This window comes from Dipodomys ordii, unplaced genomic scaffold, assembly GCF_000151885.1.
Source record: "Dipodomys ordii isolate 6190 unplaced genomic scaffold, Dord_2.0 Scaffold171, whole genome shotgun sequence".
NCBI classification, from domain to species: Eukaryota; Metazoa; Chordata; class Mammalia; order Rodentia; family Heteromyidae; genus Dipodomys; species Dipodomys ordii.
The window spans coordinates 1,407,611-1,431,650 of record NW_012267387.1 but is presented as its reverse complement, the minus strand read 5'-3'; the positions used below and the strand labels follow the sequence as shown (position 1 = coordinate 1,431,650).

General features: G+C 49.5%; 2 protein-coding genes across 2 annotated transcripts in view; one reads left to right on the top strand and one right to left on the bottom strand.

The window, feature by feature from the left end:
* The window catches only part of Fbn3 (fibrillin 3), a 55,936-nt gene extending 42,165 nt beyond the window's left edge, over positions 1-13,771 (top strand). The window contains 13 exon segments of the mRNA XM_013033517.1: positions 80-145; positions 276-401; positions 1,058-1,177; positions 1,315-1,437; positions 2,915-3,049; positions 3,211-3,336; positions 4,665-4,871; positions 6,171-6,296; positions 8,339-8,467; positions 8,608-8,715; positions 10,984-11,218; positions 11,886-12,033; positions 13,445-13,771. Of these exon segments, the coding sequence (XP_012888971.1) occupies positions 80-145; positions 276-401; positions 1,058-1,177; positions 1,315-1,437; positions 2,915-3,049; positions 3,211-3,336; positions 4,665-4,871; positions 6,171-6,296; positions 8,339-8,467; positions 8,608-8,715; positions 10,984-11,218; positions 11,886-12,033; positions 13,445-13,771 (1,976 nt within the window).
* Positions 13,772-15,501: 1,730 nt separating this feature from the next.
* On the bottom strand, positions 15,502-23,644 carry Ccl25 (chemokine (C-C motif) ligand 25). Its single transcript, XM_013033566.1, has 6 exons — positions 23,512-23,644; positions 20,066-20,183; positions 19,579-19,703; positions 18,850-18,934; positions 16,306-16,361; positions 15,502-15,581 (listed from the first exon to the last, which is right to left on the bottom strand). The coding sequence occupies exons 1-6, from the start codon at positions 23,582-23,584 to the stop codon at positions 15,547-15,549; spliced, it is 492 nt and encodes a 163-aa protein (XP_012889020.1). The 5' UTR covers positions 23,585-23,644; the 3' UTR covers positions 15,502-15,546.
* Positions 23,645-24,040: the final 396 nt, after the last annotated feature.

Sequence of the window (24,040 nt, the reverse complement as noted above, 5' to 3'; positions counted from 1 at the left end):
CCTGCATTCTTCCTTACCATTTCGGGATCTTGGAGACCTCACTGAGTCCTGACAGTAACTCACTTCCTTTCCTGTCCAGCTGCTTTCCAGGAGCTGTGTCCCTTTGGCCATGGAGCAGTGCCAGGCCCCGATGACTCCAGAGAAGGTGAGTCCATCACCCACTAGGAGCCCCTCAGCTCTGTCTAGACCCAAGTCTCAGGCTCCCTCCCAACCTACAGGTGGCTATGAGGCCCTCACAGTGGCCAGTACCTTGTCTCAACAACTACTGCCTGCAGATGTGAACGAGTGTGCAGAGAACCCTGGCATCTGCGCCAATGGCCTCTGTGTCAACACGGATGGTTCCTTCCGCTGCGAGTGTTCCTTCGGCTACAGCCTGGACTTCACTGGCATCAGCTGCGTGGGTGTGTGACCAGTCCGTCCTGCCCTGGCCTCTATTACCTTCTTGCTTCACTCATCCTCTCCCTGAACTTCACTCATTCTTTCCCAATCTGTGTCCTTGCTCATTCGTTCAGATATTCACTTGTTCATTCAGTCACTCATTCAATTACTCTACCAATTCATTTATTCCCTTATTTGCCACCTAGCTTCTTCATTCATCAGTTGATCACCTATTCATTGATTCATTCACTACCCATTTGCCATTCACCATTCACTCTTTAACCTACTTATTCATTAACTCCTTCACTGGCACTCTCATTCATTCATTTATATACTCAATAACTCACACACTTGTTCACCTACTTATTTGCTAAATGTCTCTCACTTATTCACCTAGTCATTCATTCATTCCACTGTTCATCCATTCATGTACTCATTAAGTCTTTCAATCTTCCACTCATTCATTAATTTACTCCATTCTCATTCATTAATTTTATTTATGCTTTTACTCCCTGGCTCACTCATACTCATTCACTTACCTGCCTGCTGTTGACTCTACTCATTCATCATTCATTCACTCATGCCAGCTTGGTAGGCAGAGCCTGCAGCCCTGTCCAGTCTGTGGCAGGCAGCAGGGAGCATGGTCTTTGCAGGCACTGATCACTCTTTTATCCACCAGACACAGATGAATGCTCCCTTGGTCACCCTTGTGGGGAAGGCACTTGTACCAATGTCATCGGAGGCTTCGAGTGTGCCTGTGCTGATGGCTTTGAGCCTGGTCCCATGACAATCTGTGAGGGTAGGCTGCTGCTTGCCCAGTGCAGTTGGGTGATGGGGACACCTGCGGGGGAAGTAGGGGAGACTGGCCTGGAGGAAAGAATAGGGGTCCTGTGGGCAGACCCTGATTAGCTATGCCATCTGTCCTGGCCTCCACAGACATTGATGAATGTTCCCTGAACCCTCTGCTCTGTGCCTTCCGCTGTCTCAACATAGAGGGCTCCTACCTGTGCACCTGCCCAGCTGGCTACGCCCTGCGGGAGGATAGGGCTACATGCAGAGGTAGGGTCTGCACAGGCCAACGAAGGGCAGAGCCCCCAGGACTCCCCATCCTGGTAGTCCTCATTGTATGTGGGGAACCTGAAGACCCCTGAGTTAGTTATAGGACAAAGGGCAATCATGGTATAAGGCCAGATTGAGCAAGAGTTAGCAAAGACTCTGAAGAATACATTTCAAAAGGACTGGGGTGTAGTAAGGTAGAAGAAGGCTTACCTAGCAAGCTGAGGCCCTGAGTTCAATCCTCAGTACTGAATGTATTTTTTTTTAAAGCTACTAACGTTAGGCCCCAAACTCTTGACCTCATCTAGTCCTTATCACTCTACCACTTGATCTACAGAGCTACTTCCTGTTTGTTTTTTTGAATAGCTTATTGGAGATAAGAGTCTCACCCGCTGGCCTTAAACTGCCATCCCCAGATCTCAGCCTCCAGATTAGCTAGGATTACGGGAGTGAGTCACCAGTACCTGGTAGCCCTGGGAATTTGATTTTCAACACTTTTGAGCTTTTTTTTTTTTTTTTGATTGGTTGTTGGGCCTGAACTCTGGGCCTGGGAGCTGTCTCTCTGCTCTTCAGCTCAAGGCTAGAGCTCTACCACTTGAGTCACAGCACCACTTCTGGCTTTTTCTGCTTATGTGGTACTGAGGAATCGAATACAGGGCCTCATGAATGCAAGGCAAGCACTCTACGACTAAGCCACCTTCACAGTCCCTATAACACATGAGATTTTGGGAGACACCTTTTTTTTTTTGGTCAGTCCTGGGGCTTGAACTCGGGGCCTGGGCAGTGCCCCTAGCATTTTTGCCCAAGGCTTGCTCTACCAAATGAGCTACAGCTTCCTTCTGTTTCTTTTTTGGTATTTAATTGGAGATGAGTGTCATGGACTTTCCTGCCCAGGCTAGTTTGGAAACTCAGTCCTCAGATCTCAGCCTCCCAAGTAGCTAGTACTACAGTTGTGAGCCACTAAAACACAACTACATAATTTTATTGACTATATTGTATGCACATGGTCCAACATCCCCCTGGGCCCAGAGTCCAGCAGGACAGCAGGGGCAGGGCATGCCTCTTGAAGAACATGTGATCATATCTTGACTTTTTTTTTTAAACTGTCACAATGGAGGAGGGAGGTCACTTTGACATTTGCCCTTAGTGTCAGGGCGAAAGACTCTCAGCCTGGGCCTTGCCCTCCCCGCCCCCACCAAGAGCTGTTCTGGAGACCAAGGGGAAGGCCTGGCAGAATCACATATCCTAATGTGGGCAGGGGAGGTGGGTTTGGGGTGCAGCTCAGCCCCTTAGAATGGCCAGGGACTGGCAATGTTCTCCTGCAAGGACAGGCTTCATGCAGCACAGCAGGGACTTCCCTGTGGTCCCACTAAGGTGTCAGTGACAGGGAGTGGGGGGTAAATGGTCTAGTTCCTTTCCTTCTGGGACCAGGCTATAGGGTATCAGGCCTTGACTGACACTTGTCTCTGGTCCTCCAAAGATATAGATGAGTGTGCAGAGGGCCTGCAGGATTGCCACACTCAAAGCATGCTGTGCAAGAATGCCATCGGCACCTTTGCATGTGTCTGTCCTCCAGGAATGAGGCCCCAGTCTGGATCTAGAGATGGCTGTACAGGTATGAGGCACTCCTGAGGTGGCAGGGAACTCGCTTTAGGGGAGTAAACTCAAAGACAGATGTTGTGGGCAGACCTAAGCGGGGAGACTGTTCAGGGTTTAGAGAGGATGGCAGAGGGGCTCTGCCTCCCCTTCTGACCTGCTTCATCCCTCCCACCTTAGATGAGGATGAATGCCAGGAGCAGCCCAGCCTCTGTGCCCCCGGCCGCTGCATTAACACGATGGGCAGCTTCCACTGTGAATGTGACCAGGGTTTCCAGCCCAGCCCTGCCCTCACTGAGTGCCAAGGTAAATGTGGAGACATGTATGTTGGTTGGCTGCTGCCTCCCACTGCCTGTCCCCCCCAACACCTGGGTGATCCATGAGGTAGGGACAGGACCAGGGTTGGGAACACCAGAAGGCATGCAGGAGATGTTCTGTGCCAAACCTGAACATCACACACAAATATGTCCTGACAACAGAACACCCTGGATGAGCCCTCTCTTCCCCCTGCCTGTCTCCCATTGCCCTTTTCATGGTAGAAACTTACTCAGATCTGGCTGTCCTCTGCTTTCCCACTTCTGGGGAACTGAGCCTTGCCAATGAGCTGCAGGTACCACTGTCCTGGTGACCTGTCTGTCCCTGTCTATCCCCACATTCTTCTCTCTTCCCTCAGTACAGTGTCCACCCAAAATCTCAACCCCACAATGTAGCTCACCCCAGAGCAAACTCAGTTTCTTGTCCCCTAAGTCCCAGCCCAGTGTTGGGGTGCCCAAGCCAGCTTCCTTTCACTTGCTTCACCATTCAGTCTGCATTGGGCCCTCTGCATTGCCTGCCCGTGTCTGGATGTCATTGTTCTTTTTGTGTGCGTGCCAGCCTGAACTCAGCCTGGGAGCTATCCCTCAACTTTTTTGTTCAAGGCTTGTGCATTACCTCTTGAGCCACAGCCCTACTTCTGGCTTTTTGGTCATTAGCTGGAGTTTAAAAAAATGTCTCACAGAGGGCTGGGAAGGTGGCTCAGTGGTAGAGGGCTCACCTTGCATGCATGAAGTCCTGGGCTCGATTCCTCAGCACCACATAAGCAAAAAAAAAAAAAAAAAAAGCCGGAAGTGGCGCTGTGGCTTAAGTGGTAGAGCACTAGCCTTGAGCTGAAGAGCTGAGGGACAGCCCCCAGGCCCAGAGCTCAGGGCCCAGCAAAAAAATAATAATAATAAAATCTCAGACTATGTTCCTAGGCTGTCTTTGAACCTCCTCAGATCTCAGCCTTCTGAATAGCTAGGATCACAGGCATGAGCCACTGATCCTCAGCTGGATGCCATTTTCCTGCCCTGTCTGCTGTTCTGTCCAGCTCATCATTACCTCTTGCCCCCACCCTGATGTTCTCTGGAGTCCCTTCTGCCCCTTGGCTGTCCTCCATTCTCACTGTGGCCAAAGGATGCTGACCTTTGACCCCAAGGGAATTACTGATATCTGGGTGAGTCTGTGGCTTTTGTCCAGCCCGCTGAGGGTGTTCCTATGACCAATAACAGTGACTTAGAAGATTTCACCCTGTGCAGACATGCCTAGCTGCCCAGTCCCCCAGGATGGGGTCCAGATCTGCAGAGGTCTCCACCCACTATTCTTACCTGTTCCTGCAGACACTCGGCAGGGGCTCTGCTTCACCGAGGTGCTACAGGCTGTGTGCCAGGTTCGGTCAGGCAGCGATGAGACCGTACCCTGGGCTGTGTGCTGCTGCGGGGGTGGTCGGGGCTGGGGGCCTCAGTGCGAGCCCTGCCCCCTGCGTGGCACCTCCACTTTCTGGAAGCTGTGCCCCCATGGCTCAGGCTACACCACCGAGGGACGAGGTAGGTATCTTTGGTACCAAGTGTGATGTCGTGTGGCAGTGGTGTGTGTGTATATGTGTATGCATCTTTGTGGCTAGTATGCTGTGTGCACACATGCACATACTCTAGGGAGTCAAGCAGCTGTGTGAGCTAGTGAGTGTGTTTATGTGTACAAGCTGTCAGTGTGGGTTCCTGGGCTCTGTGTGCAAGCTTACTAATTGTGTGTGTGTGTGCACGTGTACACACATGCACACGTGTTTGTGAATGCTAGTGAGCACAGGAGGTGGGGTGTGTCCCTTTTACATACGTTGACTCATAAGCCTGTGTGTGACTGTGAGCACATCAAAGCACTGAGCCAGTGTTCATTTTCTGTGTGTGCAGGTGTATGTGTGTGTGAGATGATTGTGTGTTCTCTATACCCTTGTTTTGGTTTTGGTGCTGGTCTGGAGACTTGAACTCAGGGCCTGGGCACTGTCCCCAAGTTTCTTTTGCTCAAGGTTAGCACTCTTATCACTTCAGCCACATCTCTTCTTCCAGTTTTTTTGGTATTTTCATTGGAGATAAGAGTCTCAAGGACTTTCCTGCCTGTGTTGGCTTCAAATCATGATCCTCAGATGTCAGTCCCTCAGTAGCTGGGATAACATGTGTGAGCCACAGGCACTGGCAATGTATACACTTGTTAATGAGTACATGTGAGTTGGTGTGAGTTTTCCAGGAGTTGGCATGCATTGTCTGTATGTGCGTTCTTGTTTATGTGTGCTAGAGACTACAGGCCGGAGTAGGTTCTGAGCAGGTAGGTTGGATTAGCAGCACCTGTCCCTGGTCTACAGAATGAGTCCGCAGGTGTGTTCTGGATTCTAGCTAGCATGGAAGGGTAGGTGCAAGACTGTATGTATGTAGCCATGAGTGAGCATTAGTCACACTGAGTGTGTCCATGAGGGTGACAGGTTATCCCAAGTGGCCAGCGGTGACATGGCAAGGCCTGGGGAAAGTGGAGCCTGAGGTGCAGTCCTGCAGCCCTGTTGGTGGATGGGGTTCTCATGTGACATGTTATGTGTACTTACATACATTGCATACATATTAATGTGGGCTCAAGAGACATTATGGGTAAGGCTAGAATGTGTGTGTCTATGTGTGCAGTAGAAGGAGTTTCAACAGCGCATCCTGCTGGCTCAGGTACAACCTGCAACCTGAGTTCAGGAGTCCAGGGCAGAGAAGGAGACTGGGCTTGCCTCTGGGGAGAGGGCTGGTGGGCAGAAGGAAGGAGGCATGGCTGGGTGACAAAGCATAGCCAACCAGCACTGCTCTGCTTGTCCCCAGATGTGGATGAGTGCCGTGTGCTTACTCACCTGTGTTTCCATGGCGAGTGCATTAACACCGTTGGCTCTTTCCACTGCCACTGCCAAGCTGGATACACACCAGATGCTGCTGCCACTGCCTGTGTGGGTGAGCCCCACCCTGCCCCTAGCCAGATCCCTACAAATAGCTCTCTGTTCCCTCCTCCCTGGAGCCTTCCAGGTTCGCAAACCTTGGTTTTCATTTACAAAATGGTACCCTTGCTGGAGGCATGGCTTAAGTAGTAGAGCAGCAGCTGTGAGCAAAGTGGGCCCACATTTTAACGTAACAGAAAATGTGGGGGTGGGGGGCGACAGAAGCAAAGATTTCTTGGCTTCTCCCTCTGTTCAGCCACATCCCCGCTCTCATTTCCCCCTATTATTTTTAGTTCTTGCAGTTTTATTTTTTAGTTACATTGTGGAGCAAATGTTTATCTAGGATAGGTGTTTATCCAACCCCAGGCATGAGTTGGCTCTTGCTTTTTTTTAAATAAAGTTTTATTGGCACAAAGATTTTGCTTTGCTGATACACCTATTTGTTTACACACCTGTTTGTTTACTCACAGCAGTTGTGAAGGAGCTACTTTTGTGATAGGAAGGCTGCACTGGCTCCCTGTGACTATGACAGTGTGCCCAGCAAAGCCAAGCCCATCCATGTTCATCCCTCTTCATCAGGGGGAATTTGTTCTAAGGCACCCCTACCTCAATCATCAAAATCTGGGGCTGCTCTCAAGCCCTTTCTATAAAATGGTACTGTATTTGTTATGTCAGACTCTTCCTATATACTTTTATTTAGTCTTTATTATTTTTATTATTAATTTTATTATATTATACTTTTATTAGTCTTGATTTGCTTGGTTTAAATATTTTGACTTAGGCAGTCCTGGAGTTTAGACTCAGCAGACTTGCTACAACAGCACTGGCCTCCTTGAGCCACTCCTCTGCCCTACTTTTATTTTATTTTTATTTATTTATTTTTGTCGGTTGTGGGGCTTGAACTCTAGGCCTGGGCACTATCCCTGAGCACTTCAGTTCAAGGCTAGAACTCTACTACGTGAGCCACAGCACCATTTCCAGTTTTCTGTTGGTTAATTGGAGATCAGAGTCTCAAGGACTTTCCTTCCCTGGGCTAGCTTTGAACCACGATCCTCAGATCTCAGTCTCCTGAGTAGCTAGGATGACAGGTGTGACCCACTGGTGCCTGGCTTACTTTTATTTTTTATCTTTTAGATTTTTTTTTTGGTGGGGAGATTAGTAGAACTTGAACTAAGGCCTTAAGCAGGTGCTCTACCATTTGGATCACACTTCAATGCTTGAGCCATGTCCCCAGCCCTTTCCTATGTACTTTAAATTAGATTTCCATGACAGAATGGCTAACTCAGTGTCCATAATTATTACACTATATTGCTTAGGGAATCATAACAAGAAAAAAACTTCACATTGAGTAACATGCATTTTTTTCCAAATATTTTCCATCCATTGAGTCCACAGGTAGTAAGGGAAGGCCATCTCTATGTACTATTTTTTTTTTTTTGGTCCAGTCGTGGGGCCTGAACTCTGGGCCTGGGCACTGTCCCTCAGCTCTTCAGCTCAAGGCTAGCACTCTACCACTTAAGCTACAGCACCACTTCCGGTTTTCTGGTGGTTTATTGGAGATAGGAGTCTCACAGTCTCTCCTGCCCGGGCTGGCTTTGAACCGCGATCCTCAGATCTCAGCCTCCTGAGTAGCTAGGATTACAGGCCTGAGCCACCAGCGCCCGGCACCCATAAGACTATCTCCATTTATCACCAAAAAGCCAGAAGTGGAGCTGTGGCTCATGTAGTAGAGCACCAGCTATAAACAGAAAAGCAAGGGACAGCACCCAGGCCCTAACCTGGGTTCAAATCCAGTACTGGCACACAAAAAAGAGGTTTACTCATCATAGAAACATTTTTGTAGAGCCTTGCTATCAATCCTGGGAATAAGGACTAGATGTGGTAGTTCATGCCTATAACCCCAGTACTCAGGAAGCTGAGGCAGGAGGAAGATCTCAATTGAATGCTGAGGTAAGAGGTGAATGACTTACCCAAAGCAACATAGTGGGCCAAGTATGGGCATAAAGCTCCATACTTATCCCCCTAACCCCAGGCAACCTGTCCATCTGTCCTCTGCAGACAATGACGAGTGCTCTGCCCAACCTGGCCCATGTGGCACCCAAGGCCGCTGCCACAACAGCCCAGGCAACTTCCACTGTGAGTGCTACCAAGGCTTCACCCTGGACAGCTCTGGCCGCAGCTGTGAAGGTAGCACTGGACTTGAGTAGGGTCTAGGGTGGGGGCAATCCTGAGGATCACCAATCCAGGCATACTCGTGCTCTCCCTCTCTCTCCCCTCTCTCTCTCTCTGTCTCTCTCTCTCTCTCTCTCTTTCTCTCTCTGTCTTAGATATAGATGAATGTGATGGGCCCCATAGCTGTCACAATGGCTGTCAGAATGAGCTGGGGGGGTATTGCTGCAATTGCCCCTAGCACTCCCAGTGGGCCCAGTATGTGGGTGAGTGGCAGGGGCTGAGAGGAAGGGGGACACGTCCCAAATAGTTCTAGAGTAGGCACCTAAGAACTGCCTCTCTTCCAAAAGTTGTAACAAGCTGGCTTTTCTAAAAGTCAGTAGGCCAGCATGGAAGATCTCCCACGGTCAGGTAGTCCGGGGGACAACTGAGCAAGCATGGCATAGGGTTCATGCCTATTCCCTGAGGAGTGGTGGCTGGAGGGCTCTGTTGAGATTCTGAGACTATACCTGGGATTACTGATAAAGAGTGCCATGTGGGTACAGTATAGATAGAATGCTGTAGTTGATTTAATGATGTTTGCCATGGGTACAGCAAATAGTGTTGTGATTAGTGATGGCTGCTATTGATGTAGCAGAAAGAATGTTGTGGTTGATCCGTGATGTCTGCCATGAGTGTGGCATAAATAAAAAATAAAAAATGGTCTGGTAGATTTCCCTGTCTCCCATGGATGTAGAAGAAAGAATGAAGTGCTTGATTATGAATATCTGCTGTGAAGCCAGGCACCGGTGGCTCACACTCATAATCCTAGCTACTCAGGAGGCTGAGATCTGAGGATCGCAGTTCCAAGCCAGCCTGGGCAGGAAAGTCTGTGAGACTCTTATCTCCAGTTAGCCACCAGAAGTGGTTCTGTGTCTCAAGTGGTAGAGCACTCGCCTTGAGCTGAAGAGCACAGGGACGGCACCCAGGCCCAGGGACGGCACCCAGGCCCAGAGTTCAAGCTCCACGACTGACAAAAAAAAAAAAAGAATATCTTCTGAGCTTAATATAATGATGTGGTGTGGTCAGTTCCTAATGTCTATCATGTCTACCATGGATACAGTGGAAAGAATGACATGGTTAATGGATGATGTCTACCATGGGTGTTTTAGAAAAAGCATTATGATTGATTTCCTAATGTCCACTGTGGGAAGAAGAGTGTGATTCATCAGTGATCTCTATAACTGGGTCAGCAGAATAGTATGGTTGATTATACTGATAATCTGTCGTGTGTGTAGAAGGAAGAATGGTATGGTTGATTAATGATGTCTGCCATGAGTCCGGCAATGGGCAGTTAATACTCGCATGCTACATCTTTACTGCAACTGTTACAGAGGTTCTATTGTCTTCTGTCCCCCAGGCTTCCCAATATTTTCACTGCCCAAGGCCTCCCTAACAACATCCTCCCAACAGTCCTCCCTAGCCTGGCTATCAACCTCAGCCTTTACAAGAACCCATTGCTCAGGCCTGCTTGTCACCTCTTCTCAGCTGTCTCCTTCAGCTCCCATCATTCTAAGCACTAAACACTCCTGAGGTCTGTGGCATGGATACCCACAGTCCTGCTGCCTCCTAGGCACTGCCTTCCTTGTCCTCCTCTGTCTGTCTGTCTGTCTGTCTGTCTGTCTCTCTCTCTCTCTCCTCTCTCTGTCTCTTTCTCTCTCTGTCTCTGTCTGTCTGTCTCTTTCTCTGTCTCTGTCTCTCTCTCTGTCTCTGTCTCTCTCTGCCAGTTGTAGGGCTTGAACTCTGTGCTTAGGTGCTTTCCCTGTGCTCTTCAGCTCAAGGCAAGTGCTCTACTGCTTGAGCCACAGTGCCACTTCCAATTTTCTAGTGGTTTATTGGAGATAAGAGTCTCATGGACTTTCCTGCCCTGGCTGCCTTTGAACCATGATCCTCAGATCTCAGCCTCCATAGCCAGGATTACAGGTGTGAGCTACTGGTGCCCAACCCCTCCTGTCTCTTAAAGATGGATCTCTAGATATGTTCTCAGTCTGCCTACTTCACACCACCCTGTAGGCATTTGTCTCCAGGATCTCAGGGATGCACAAGCCACTAGCCTTTGCTGGTAGTGCCTTATTCTTAACTTTTCTCCTCAGCATACTTGATCACTCCTTCCTTCCCAGCCCTTTGCCAATAACTTGTCTTACACCAGGTCCTGACAGTCATATCCCTGCCCAGAGGGTGTCCAGTGTAGTCAGACAGTGAACATTCATTAGACCTTACATTGTATTTTCAACTAAGGACCATTTTGCCCCTTGGTGGACATTTCAAAGTATCTTGGAGTCCTATTTTTAATGGTCACAGTTTGATAGGCGGGATGTTGGAGGAGGGGCTGTGGGACATGAGGGAGAATAAATAATAGGCAGGGGATGAAGAAAGACTGATACAGTTTAAAAGCTCCTGCTTTACATAGTCAAAGAAAGCTGTTATAAATTAGTATTGTCTGCCCTGGGTGCAGTAAAGAGTCCAAAGCTTCTTTCTGTCCTCCCTGTCCGCAGATGAAAATGAGTGTGCATTATTACCTATGGCCTGTGGCAGTGCCTCCTGCCACAACACACCTGGTGGCTTCCACTGTGTCTGTCCTTCTGGCTTCGACTTCAACCAGGCCCTTGGGGGCTGCCAGGATGTGGACGAATGTGCTGGACAAGGCAGCCCCTGCAGCTATGGCTGTGCTAACACAGCTGGTGGCTTCCTATGCGGCTGTCCCCAAGGATACTTCCGGGCTGGGCAGGGGTAAGAGGTTTGAGTGGGGTGGGGCAGGGGCAATGTGGGCACAAGCTTCATTCCCTTCAAGTGATAGGCACACAGGAGCACATACATGGGTTGAGAATCTACCAGATAAGCTCCCTCTGCATGTGTGTGCAGGTGTTACAGTTGTGCATGGAAAGCAGGACACACAGGGTACTGATACTGGTGCACACCCACATTTAGACAGGTCCCAAGGTAAACAAAAATGTCTATAAACAGTTCAGTACACTTGAAACCGTTGGAAATCTAACTACATAGCACACAGTAGCCACATTTCCAGGGCCTGGGTGGCTGAATAAAAGGAGGTGGAATCCATGAGTTTGCATGACTGGCTGTGCTCACATCTGGAGCACATGCATATAGATTCATACATCCCATTGGGCACATGTAGGCCAGCACACAGTCCTCCAGGTGTGCACCCATTCCTGAGAATACTCCTCTATCCAGTGTGAGAATGTGTGCTCACACTGATGCCCAGGTAAGCCAAAGAACACACACACACATACACACACACACCTATGCCTCCAGAGCCATACTAACACATAAGGGCACATATTCCTGTGGCTCAGAATGGGGAGAGAGGGCTGATATGGTATAGCTGGAGAGCTATCACCAGCCTGTCCCTGATGCTCCTCCCCTACCATCTACTCAGGCATTGTGTCTCCAGCCTGGGCTTCGGCCATGAACCCCAGGAAAGCTCATATGAGAACAAGGCACTTTCATCTGAAACCTGCTATGAATGCAGCATCAACAGCCTCTCCCCTCAGGACCGGCCACAGCGCAGCCCTCGTCACCACCAGGTACAACGGGGTTGTAGGTGGGCGGAGGGAAGCCAGGTGACTGCCCAAGCGTGGAAAGGAGGCTGTGGTCTTCAAACGAAGAAAGGAAAGGGGAGGAAGGGGCAGATATAGAAAAGGAAGGAAGGAAGAAAAAGAAAGCTAGGCAGGCACTAGATCCACATCCCAGCTTGTTCTTCGTGTCATGGTGCCTGCCCAGGTCTTCTTATACTTCTCAGCCCTGGTATATACCTTTAGGGATTCTCTCTGGCACCTAACCTCACTCCTGTGCTGATTCAAGCATATCCTGGCTAGGCTGATGTTCAGGAAAACAAGGAAAATGTTTCTGCCCTCTTGGAGCTGATATTTTGAAAGGGACAGACAATCAGTTAAATATCACATTTATAATACATGATAAATGTGATCCATGATAAGTATTACAGAGAAAAATAAATCCAGAGTGGAAATGGCATTGTGGGCCTGAGGTAATTCAGTGTCTAACTAAATGTGAATACATTACACAATTTTGTAATTTTTTCTGCCCCATGCTGGGAAAAACTTTTTAGCCTTTCCCTGCAATACCCGTGGCGGCCAGCAGGTGTCAGTTAGAGCATATATCTGAGCCACACTTCAGGAAAAAGGGCTGAGATTCCCAGGGCCAGTGGCTGGGAAAAAGAACTAGTTTTGCGTTAATACAACAGCACAGTCCTCCACTGCATGCAAATGAGAGAGAACAAACAGCTCAGAGCAGAGCAGAAGAGAAGAAAACACAGATAACCTTCTGTGGGATCGGATATGTCACTCAACTCGGGGTAGCCTGCCATTGATTGAGCCTCCACTGGCTTACTGAGGGCATTGTCTAGCTGCCAGGACCATGAAGGCTGTTCAGATAAAGAAGGGTTTGTCATCTACACATAGGGGGTTCTCAAAGAGAGCCAGATACAGGAAGCCACATACAGCAGCGGAAGCTAGCAAGCGGGTGGCTCTTCTGGTGTCTAGCCCTAGCTTTCTTCTTTCTGGCCCAGCTGGGTGGCCTGTTTAATCTCTCTGTCAGTGCTGGCCTTCTTTGAGAAGGGAGGGTTTGCAGAAAGGTTTTTGGTCCTAACACCAGCTATGCTGGGCTGTGGGGCCCCATGCTGTCTTCCTGACTTCTTATCTGGGTCGCTTAAGACAAAACTTTGATTTCTTGAGTGCAGAATGGCAGGGGGTTGGGGCCCAGACCTACTGACGAGAACTGGCCTCAGCCTTGTGCCCTTATACCTTCACCCTAAACTAATCTTGGCCTTGTGGATAGAATGCTAGACAAAAGAAGTTCAGAAGAAACTGCATCAGGGACCCTGCCTGTGCCTTAGAGATGGGCTACAGATCTCCCCTTAAGCCATGACCCCTGGTACCTACCACCTGCCCGTTTACTAACCTGGTCTTTCTTCCCCAGGTCAGCTTAGCCACCTTTGACACAGAAGTCCATCTGACCTTGAGCCTGAATCTCTCCCGCCTGGGCCAGGCCCAGCATATTCTGGGGCTGCAGCCAGCTTTGGAGGGGCTGGCAGGGCGGGTTCGCTACATCATCTCCCATGGCAACCAGCAAGGTTTCTTCCGCATGCAGCACCAGGGAATCCTCAGTTACCTGCAATTGGGGCGCCGGAGGCCCCAGCCTGGGATGTACCAGCTGGAGGTAGTGAGCGTGCCAGGGCCCCAGGGTGTCTGGCCAGGACCAGTAGGCCAGGCATTGCGGCTACAAGTACGGTTGCAGCTACTCTAGTAGAGAGGAGCCTCGATGGGCCCCAGAGCTCTGAGGCTGCCCAACAATGTTAATTCTAGAACTGGAAAGAACCCGACAGCAATGGCTGACAAAGTCAATACTGCCCCTCCCCAACTCAGGAAGAGTAGGATGCTATACTCTGACCTCAGATGAGACCAGCCTGTGATTGTACCCCTTCTGCCAGCCTGAGGGGAGGGGGACTCCAACATTTAGTCTTAACTAAATTAGTTGCCAGAGACTGTGGGGTGCTGGTGGTCACTGTTTCTAGTCAACCTCAGGCTTAACCTTCTGTGCTGCACTGTGGTTCACCCTTTGGGGGTCAGAGGCCAGTGGGGTGGGGTGGCTGAGCAGTTGGGGGGCTCATCCAACCCTGTAGCCCTAGCGGCCTTTTCACCCCTCCCCAGGGGGTACCTGGATTAGGATTCCAAGGATGCTTTTCTATCAAAAGTAGAGAAAACAATAAAGTTATTTTGGGTTAAATCCACTTTGTTAGCAAGTTCTCAAAGAAGTTGGTCCTGCCCTTCATACATAGAAACCCGGGCCAACCATTAGGACCCAGAATTTTGGGGAAAACGGATTTCATCCCTGAGCTGTAGAGAGAAAAGTGTGAGAGACCTGCCCCACTCCTCCTGCAAGGGATGCCCAGGGTACCAGTGGGTTCCGTTCCCCCATCACATCTGTTGTGCATTTGACACAACCCAGAGCCAGACATGATAACTGCGGGTTGCTGTTCCTGACCCTATTCCACCTGTTCTATAAGTGACCCCTTCAGAGACCACCACAGCCTGGTGTGAGTAGACAGGTAATGTCTACTCCATTTCACAGATGGGACAACTGAGGCCCAGAGAGGTTAGGAAAGTTGGTCAGGGGCAGGACAGCCAGGACACTCAAAATGGAAATGAATGGGCTGTGGTTCATGTGCAGCCTTGTTGCGGTCCCCAGGCAAACTCCTTTGAGGCAGCAGTATCATTGCTCCCATTTTATAGGGCGAGATGGGGGTGGGGGGCGGTGATGGTGGTGGTGGAGGTGGGGAACAATGTATGGGAGCCTGCCTGGGTCACCAGTAGGGTAAAACCTGAATTTGTTCTAAATCTGCATGCTAACACCCTGCCCATACCTACACTCCTGCCCCGAGATTCCAGGCTGTGTTCTAGAAAGGTCTATTTAGTTTTCATCTAGAACATTCTCTGTTGTGATTTAGACTGGAGGTGCCAAAGACTCCCATTTCCACCTGCAGAACTGACACTAGTGCCCCACACGGTGCTGTCCTTGCCTGGTCCTGGGCCACTTGACTTGCCAGTGACCTCTGAGCAACTAGTTAGAACTGACTGGCTTCTCCATCCATTTTCTGGAACCTCCCCCAACCCCATGCACACACAGCTCTTGAGTCAGAGCAGAGAATGAATGTTTTCTTTTTTGTCTATTTGGGTGGAACCGGGGTTTGAACTCAGGGCTTCAGTTGTATTAAGCAAGTGCTCTGCCACTTGAGCCACAACACCAGGCCCACAAGCAAGCCAGGAGGTCACCTTGTTTCAAGGTCACTTGGATACCACAGATCTTGGAGTGTAAAAACCACTGTGGATTGGCTCCCAAAGCTGGGGAACCCTCTAGTAAAACATGACAGGCGCAGGAATGACATCTTTTTCTAAAGTTATATGTCAAAGTTATAAAAAAAATTTTTAGTACAAACTGGGGGTTTATCCTTGAATCGGCACCTGGAGGTATGTAAGCAGGTAGGCTGGGATGGAGGATGCAGCTTCCAGGCAGGGTTCTCTCTACACAGATTTGATCCCAAACTTGTCACTGGCCCCTGGAGAAGAATAAGATCAACTCTTATTTTCAGCAGCCCCTAGGGTTGGGAATAGTAAAGAGCAGTATTTGGGCTGAAGGCAAGGCTTCAGGGAAGTGCTGTGGCAGAAAAAAGTCTAGGTCTCTTGGACTGTGAGATGCTGGAGTCCCACAGGATGGATCAGAAAGGCCGAGTACCATGGGGCCCTGTGAAATAAGAAATGGACATGTTGGACCTGGGCACTGTTGACTCACACCTGTAATCCCAGCTACTCAGGAAGCAGAGGTTGGAAAAATACAGTTCCAGGCCAGTCTAGGTGAAAATTTAGCAAGACCCCCATCTCAACCAATAAAGAGCTGGGAGGAAATTGGGCACTAAGAGGCTCACACTAGCTACTCAGGAGCTGTGATCTGATGGTCAAGGTCAAAGCCAGCTGGGGCAGGAAAGTCAATGATACTCTTATCTCCAATTAACTACCAAAAAGTTGGAAGTGGAACTGTGGCTCAAGTGGTAGATTGCTAGCCTTGAGAAAAGAAGCTCAGGGACAGTGACCAGGCCCCAGTACTGGCACACGCACGCACACGTGCGTGTGTGTGCACACACACAGGTGCACATGTGCTACACAGAGTAATCTAGGAAACACAAGAAGAGTGCTCCCTCTCAGGAAATGTGGTCACAGGAATCCCCCTTGAATACCTGATCAATCCAAAGTATGATGACAGCCTACCTGCCATGTGCTACATACCAGACATGGTTCTGAGTAGTTGATGGTTGTGGGCCTTTTTGGCCGTCATTACAACCCTGTAGAATAAAGATAGTATTACTAGTTGGGTACTGGTGGCTCATAACTATAATCCTAGCTACTCAGGAGGCTGAGATCTGAGGATCATGGTTCAAAGCCAGCTCACCAGCCCAGGCAGGAAAGTCTATGAAACTCTTATCTCCAATTAACCATCAGAAAACCAGAAGTGGTGCTGTGGCTCAAAGTAGTAGAGTGCTAACCTTGAGCAAAAAGAGCTCAGGGATAGTACCCAGGCCCCAGGTGCAGGCCCCATGACCAAAAAAAAAAAGTTCAGGACGGTGCCCAGGCTCTGAGTTCAAGCTCCAAGATCAGCACACAGTAAGTGTAATAAATAATAATAAATAGGTATAATAAGTAGAGCAAAGAAGCTATTAAATAAAATGTGCTCTATTAAATGGATGTAAGGATGGGAGACTTTTTGACCAAACCCCTAGCCAGGTGCTAGTGGCTCATGCCTGTAACCTTAGCTACTCTGGAGGCTGAGATCTCAGGATTGAGGTTCAAAGTCAGTCCCGGCTGAAAAGTCACTGTGAGACTCATTGCCAATTAACCATCCAAAAAAATGGAAATAGTGCTATGGCTCAAAATGGTAGAGCACTAGCCTTGAGCAAAACAGCTCAGGGATAGCACCCAAGCCCTGAGTTCAAGCTGCATGCATAACCAACAACAACAAAAAAAAAACTATTACTATCATATACAGAGGAGAAAACAGATTGGTTGCATCTTTTTCAGTTATTATTAGAGTTTGAACTCAGGGTTTCATGCTTCCTAGGCAGGCACTCTACCACTTGATCCACATCTCCAGGCTTTTTATTTTATTTTTTGTTGGTCATGGGGCTTGAACTTTTTTTTTTTTTGTCAGTCATGGGGCTTGAACTCTGGGCTTGGGCACTGTCCCTCAGGTCTTCAGCTCAAGGCGAGCGCTCTACCACTTGAGCCACAGCGCCACTTCCTGTTTTCTGAGTGGTTTATTGGAGATAAGAGTTTCACGAACTTTCCTGCCCACGCTGGCTTGGAACTGCGATCCTCAGAGTAGCCTCCTGAGTAGCTAGGATTACAGGCGTGAGCCACCAGCGCCTGGCGGGCTTGAACTTTTTTTTGTTGTTGTTGTTTTGGGGTTTTTTTGTTTTGTTTTTTTGGGGGGAGGTCCGGTTGTGGGCCTGAACTCTGGGCCTGGGTGCTGTCCCTCAGCTCTTCAGCTCAAGGCTAGCGCTCTACCACTTGAGCCACAGCGCCACTTCCGGCTTTTTTCTTTTTGCTTATGTGGTGCTGAGGAATCGAACCCAGGGCCTTAGGCATGCAAGGCAAGCACTCTACCACTGAGCCACCTTCCCAGCCCCTGAATTTTTTATTTCTTGAATACTGTCTTTTATTTTTTTCCCAAGATCTCCTGGACTTCAATCCTCCTATTCATGCCTATGTAATTGAGATGACAGGATGCCCAATAAGCTTGCCCCACTTATTGGTTGTGATAGAGGAATCTCACTGATTTTTTTGGGGGGGCAGGATTAGCCTTGAACTTGATCTTTCCCCTCTCTGCCTCCTGAGTAACTGACATTACAAGTGTGAGACATCAAACACCCAGCAGAGACATAGCATCTTAAATGAGCCCAGTGTTGTGGGACTGAGTCTCTAACCAGAGAGATATGATGCTATCTCCAGGTAAGGAATTGAACTCAGTTGTGTAGGACCACCAGCCTGTCTTGATATGTGGGGAGATTTCAGAGGTGTGGGACTTGGCTTCACCTGCAAGGTCAGAAGCATGTAGGCATGGCCTCAACTTCGAAATCAATTGGAAATCAAGTGTAGGAGTGTGGCTGAGCAGCAGGGAAACTGGCTTAAGTGGTAGGGGGAGTGGCCTAAGTTACAGAGCATGGTTCCAGCCCTGGTAGGGGCATGGCTTAAGTGGTATAGCACCTGCCTGTCAAGAGGGAGGGCCCTGAGTCCAATCTCCACTAACATACACCTACACAAAACAAAACAGAATTGTGCTGTTAGGTACAGTGGCTCAAGCCTGTAATATTGGCTACTTGGGAGACAGATGTGGGATCATGGTTTGAGGCCATCCTGGAGAAATAAGTTTATGAGACTCCACCTCATTTAATGCCCAATCACCATAATGTACACCTCTCCTCCCAGCTGTGAGTCCTAATAGCTGGATGGAATAGCACACACCTGTCATCCCTAGAGACCTGGGAAAGCAGAAATAGGAGGTTCACAGTTCAGGTCTGCCTTGGTAGAAAGTGAGACACTGTCCTGAAAATAACCGAGGTAAAAAATGTAATCTCTAGCACTGACAAAAGACCTGGTAGGTCAGATGCATGAGTTGCCACCACCTGGGGCCTGCTGGGCTGAGTGCACACAACCAACTCTCCTGAGTTCTGGAGGTGAACGCTCTAAACCAGCAAGCCCCCTCCTCAGCCCTCCCCACCATCAAAGGTCCTTACCTGGAATTGCTGAGGGAGCCCCACCATCAAGAGTCCTTACCTGGAATTGCTGAGGGAGCCCTTCCTATTGTGGCTGGAATCCTTGAACTTTTCAGAATTTATCTTCTTCCTCCCAACCTGAAGGCCTATTAGTGTATGGAGAGAGAAATCAATAAACAGCTCCACCCACACACTTTGAGCCCTGGGTCCAACCGAACCCGAAGCCAGCTATTGGTTGGTTATTTAAGCTGGTGAGTTTTGCCCGAGTTTGAAATTTCCATCTGCAAGCAGCTGAAAGTGTCCTGATTAAAAGTGCTGTGATAGAAATGGAAGTGTGACTCAAATGGTAGAGCACCAGCCTTGATCAGAAAGCTAAGGGACAGCACCCAGGCCCTGAGTTCAAGCTCCAGTACACACACACACACACACACACACACACACACACACACACACACATCACAGGTGGCTGGTCATTCACTCAGTCTCCAGAGATTAAGAAGCACAGCATAGCCACGTGCCGGTGGCCCAGGCCTGTAATCCTGACTACTCAGGAGGCTGAGATCTGAGGATCACAGTTCAAAGCCAGCTGGGGCAGGAAAGTCCTGAGACTCTCATCTCCAATTAAACGCCAAAAAAAAAGGAGGTAGAACTGTGGCTCAAGTGGTAGAGCACTAGCCTTGAGCTGAAGCACTGAGGAAGAGCCCCCAGGCCCAGCGTATCACCTGGCAGACAGAAAAGATGCCTCCCCACCCCCCACCTCCCCACCCCCGCCAGTAGCTGTCTCACCCACCTTGCAAGGCCTTCTGGGAGATATGGCCAGGCTTTATCCGAGTGTTCAGGATCCTCATGGCTTTCTGCACCTCCCTGTTGTGTGGGTTCCCACACACTATCTGGCCTTTCCGGTGGAGGTAGAATCTATGGTGGGTGGAGAGGAGGGAGGGTGTAAATGGAGAACAAAATCCAGGCACTGGTGTCCCACACCTGTAATCCTAGCTACTCAGGAGGCTGACATCTAAAGATCCTGATTCAAAACCAGACAGGCAAGAAAAAAAATAAATCAATGAGACACATATCTCCAATGAGCCAGCAAAAAGCTACAAGTGGAGCTGTGGTTCAAGTGGTAGAGTACCAACTTTGAGTGAAAAAAAAAAAAAACAAAACTTAAGGGACAGCACCAGGCCCTGAGTTCAAGCTCCAGAATGTGTAGCAACATTTAAATAAATAAAAAATAAGGAACAAAGCTGTCTGTGAGCCCTGACACACACAGCCCTACTCACATTATAGCGGGTAGATTGCAGCTTCCGCTCACATCCTGGTGCAAGTAATGCTTGGAGTGCCGGAGAACACGCCAGCTGATGTTAGAATGGTAACGCAGACAGCAGTCCTCCAAGCCACCTGCAACCACAAGGCCACCTTCACACTTGAATCCCAGTGTATGCTTAGTCATAGCCACGGGCAGCTGTGCACACATGGGGATACACACACACACACACACACACACACACACACACACACACTCCACAAGCTTCTACACTGGCAGAGGCCAACTCACCAAATGGGAGATGAGGACACTGTCTAGCTTTCTCTTTGCTCTTGTTTTGTTTTGCCAATCCTGGGGACTGAACTCAGGGCCTGGGCACTGTCTCTGAGCTTCTTTGGCTCAAGGCTAGCACTCTAACACTTGAGCCACAGCTCCACTTCCAGCTTTTTCTGTGTATGTGGTACTGAGGAATCGAACCCAGGGTTTCATGCATGCCAGGCAAGCACTCTACCACTAAGCCACCTTCCCAGCCTCTAATTTGCTCTTCATTTAGGGACAGGGGACAGGAGCTGGAAATGTCTCATGACCAAAGGAACAAAACAATTCCCTCCCCCGCCTTCTACTTCTTTCTGGAGCACAGGACCAAGAATGGCAGGTGCACATCCTAGGAGGGTTGGGTCACACTTCCCTAAAAACTAACCACTTTGCCAGGTGATTCTAAGGTCTTCTCATCCAGCTTGCAGATTGGCCTGCCCCCTTCCCATCCACCCCCTCCCCCTCCATGGGACTAGCTCAAATCCTTCTTCTCTGCCCTCATCAGGGAACCACTCAATTGACCCAGCCAGAAATGAAAGTTTTCTTTGTTTTCTTGGTCTAACAAAAGCATTTAATGATATTTCAGGTTGGGTGTGGTGGTAATGTCTAATTCCAGCTTTTGGGAGGCTGAGGTAAGAGAATCACAAGGTTCAGAACATCTTTTTTTTTTTTTTTGTAGGTAGTGGGGCTTGAACTTTAGGCCTGGGCGATGTCCCTCAGCTGTTCAGCTCAAGGCTAGCACTCTATCACTTGAGCCACAGCACCACTTCCAGTTTTCTGAGTAGTTTATTGGAGATAAACTGAGTAGTTTATTGGAGATGGACTTTCCTGCCCAGGCTGGCTTTGAACCACCATCCTCAGATCTCAGCACCCTGAGTAGCTAGGATTACAGGCATGAACCACTGGTGCCTGGCTGGTTCAGAACATCTTAAACTGCTTAAAAAGTCTCATCTAAAAAACAAACTATAGGAGCTGGGAATGTGGCTTAGTGGTAGAGTGCTTGTCTAACATGCATGAAGCCCTGGGTTCGATTCCTCAGTACCACATACACAGAAAAAGCCAGAAGTAGCACTATGGCTCAAGTGTTAGAGTGCTTGCCTTGAGCAAAAGAAGCTCAGGGACAATGTCTAGGCTCAGAGTTCAAGCCCCAGAACTGGCAAAACAAAACAAAACAAAAACCCAAATTATAAAAAACAAAGCTGGGGTTAGAAGCATAGTTCAAGCTGTAGAGTACCTGCCTAGGAAGCATGGAGCCTGAGTTCAAATCCCAGTGTGCTTTAAGAACAAATAGCCAGGTTCTGGTGGCTCATGCATGTAATCCTGCTACTCAGGAGGCTGAGATCTGAGGATCATGGTTCAAAGCCAGCCCAGGAGGAAAGCCTGTGAGACAGGGCAGGAAAGTCCTCATGAAGCTCTTATCTCCAATTAACCACTAAAAAACCAGAAATGGCACTGTAGTTTAAAGTGGTAGAAAACTAGCCTTGAGCAAAAAAGCCAAGAGATAGTACCCAAGCTATGGGTTATGGCCATAGCTCCATAGCAGTTATGGCCAGCTCCTCCGTCCCCAAAACCACCTAAAATTTAAAGGGCTGGAGCTGTGGCTTAAGTGAGAGAGTACCTGCCTATACTGAGAATAAATAAATCTGCTTGAGGCCCTGGATTTGATCTCCAGCTGGGGGCAGGGGAGGGGGGAGTTAAACATGGAAAGAGCTATATAAACTGGACCTAGTGTCTCGGGGGAGCCTTGAGGAGGGGTGAAGGGAAAGGGTTCAGAGTGAGAGCTGCCTCCAGGGACCAGGTCTGGCCATAGTTGGAGCAGGCAGAGGACTCAGGTCTCTTTCAATTCCCCAACCTTGGCCCTTAAGGACAAGGATCTAGGGCTCCAGGGTTCCTGGCAGGTTGTTTCCAAGGCTGGGGGCCCTTTTCCCCTACCCCAAGATCAAAGGGCAGGGGTTGGGCCAGGTTCTGATAGCAGACAATGGGAACAAAGCCCAGCCTCTCTCCAGGGCAAAGGGTAGTTTCTGTAGGGGCTTGGAACTTGGACCCATCAGACCCTGTACCGGGGAGGGGGGCAGGCAGGGCAAGCTAGCCTGGCCATTGGGTCTCAACCTGGCCAGGGGCTTTGCTTGTCCATCTGCTGGGACCAGTGGCCTCTGTAGGGTCTCCTAGCACCTGGTATCAGAGCTCCTTGGGGATGCTACATGCCTAGAACTGGCCTTTCGTGATGGAAATCAAGCACTGCTCTGGGGTGGGGGTGGGGAGGGCCACTCAAAGGGTTCCCCGTTAATAACAATAATGGTTGTTGCTGAGTGTGTTGGAGGTGTGTGTGTGAGTGCACTTGCACACATGCCAGCACTAGAGCTTGAACTCAGGACCTGGGCACCATCCCTCAGCGTTTGCACTCAAGGCTGGCTCTCTACCACCTAAGTCAGAACTCCACTTCAGGCTTTTTGGTTGTTACTTGGAAATAAGATTCCCATGGACTTTTGAACCCAGGCTGGCTTCCAGCCAAGATCCTCAGATCTTAGCCTCCTGTGTAGCTAGGATCACAGGCATGAGCCACTGGTGCCCAGCCATGTTGGATCTTTACATCTGCTTCATGCAGTGGGAATTTCATATTCTCACTTTGCAGATGAGGAAACTGAGGCTCACAAGGGTTGAGTGGCAGCTCAGCAGGACTGCACAGGGAAGGAAGGCGGGGCAGAGGCTGGATGGGAATCCACTCAGGAAGGTGTTCAGGACATCCCCAGCTCTGCAGGGCCACTGAAACTGCAGAGCGGTCCTGGCCCTAGGTAGCTTTGCTCACAGCTGAAAGCCACCTACCCCACCCCACTCCTGCTCCCCACAGTCCCTTGGTCCCTGGAATCCTGCCAAGGAGGCACTATGGGGTTAGGAGAGCTAGGGAATCTAGGAATTAGGGACCCTCTCCATTTGGACCTTACACCCTCCACCCCAGGAGCTGAGCAAATACTAGGAATTCCGGTGCTATCCAGGACAGACACCACTGTAGAATTCAGTAACGATGAGATTGGGGAGAATTCTCCAAGTGGGGAAGGACAAAGGGGAGACAGGGAGGATGGGAAGAGAGAGGATGGGAAGAGAAAGGATGGGGGGGGGCGTTAGAGTTGATATGGCTGAAGACAATACCTTGTGCGTGGATAGTGGGAATCCAGGACCCTATGAAGCTGGCTAGCAGGCAGACCAGGAACCACAAATGCATAGTGCAGGTTGGATCTCCTCTTTGGGTACCTCAGGAGATAAGAGAGTCCCCTGAGGAAGTAGAGAGAGGTAAGGAAGACAGCGACTGGCACTGGGAACACCCTGCTCCCAGCTCAACCAGGTCCCTAGGTGGCCCAGGCAATGGGTCACTAGAGCAAACCAGGACCTGCTGCTTTTCTTTTTTGGGGGGAGTCTGGTCGTGGGGCCTGAACTCTGGGCCTGAGCGCTGTCCCTCAGCTCTTCAGCTCAAGGCTAGCACTCTACCACTTGAGCCACAGCGCCACTTCGGGCTTTTTTTTCTGCTTATGTGGTGCTGAGGAATCGAACCAGGGCCTCAAGCATGCAAGGCAAGCGCTCTACCACTAAGCCACCTTCCCAGCCCGACCTGCTGCTTTTCTGAGCCCGGGCTAGAAAGAAAGAAGACTCACCAATTCCTGTGGGGCCCTGGGAACTGGTG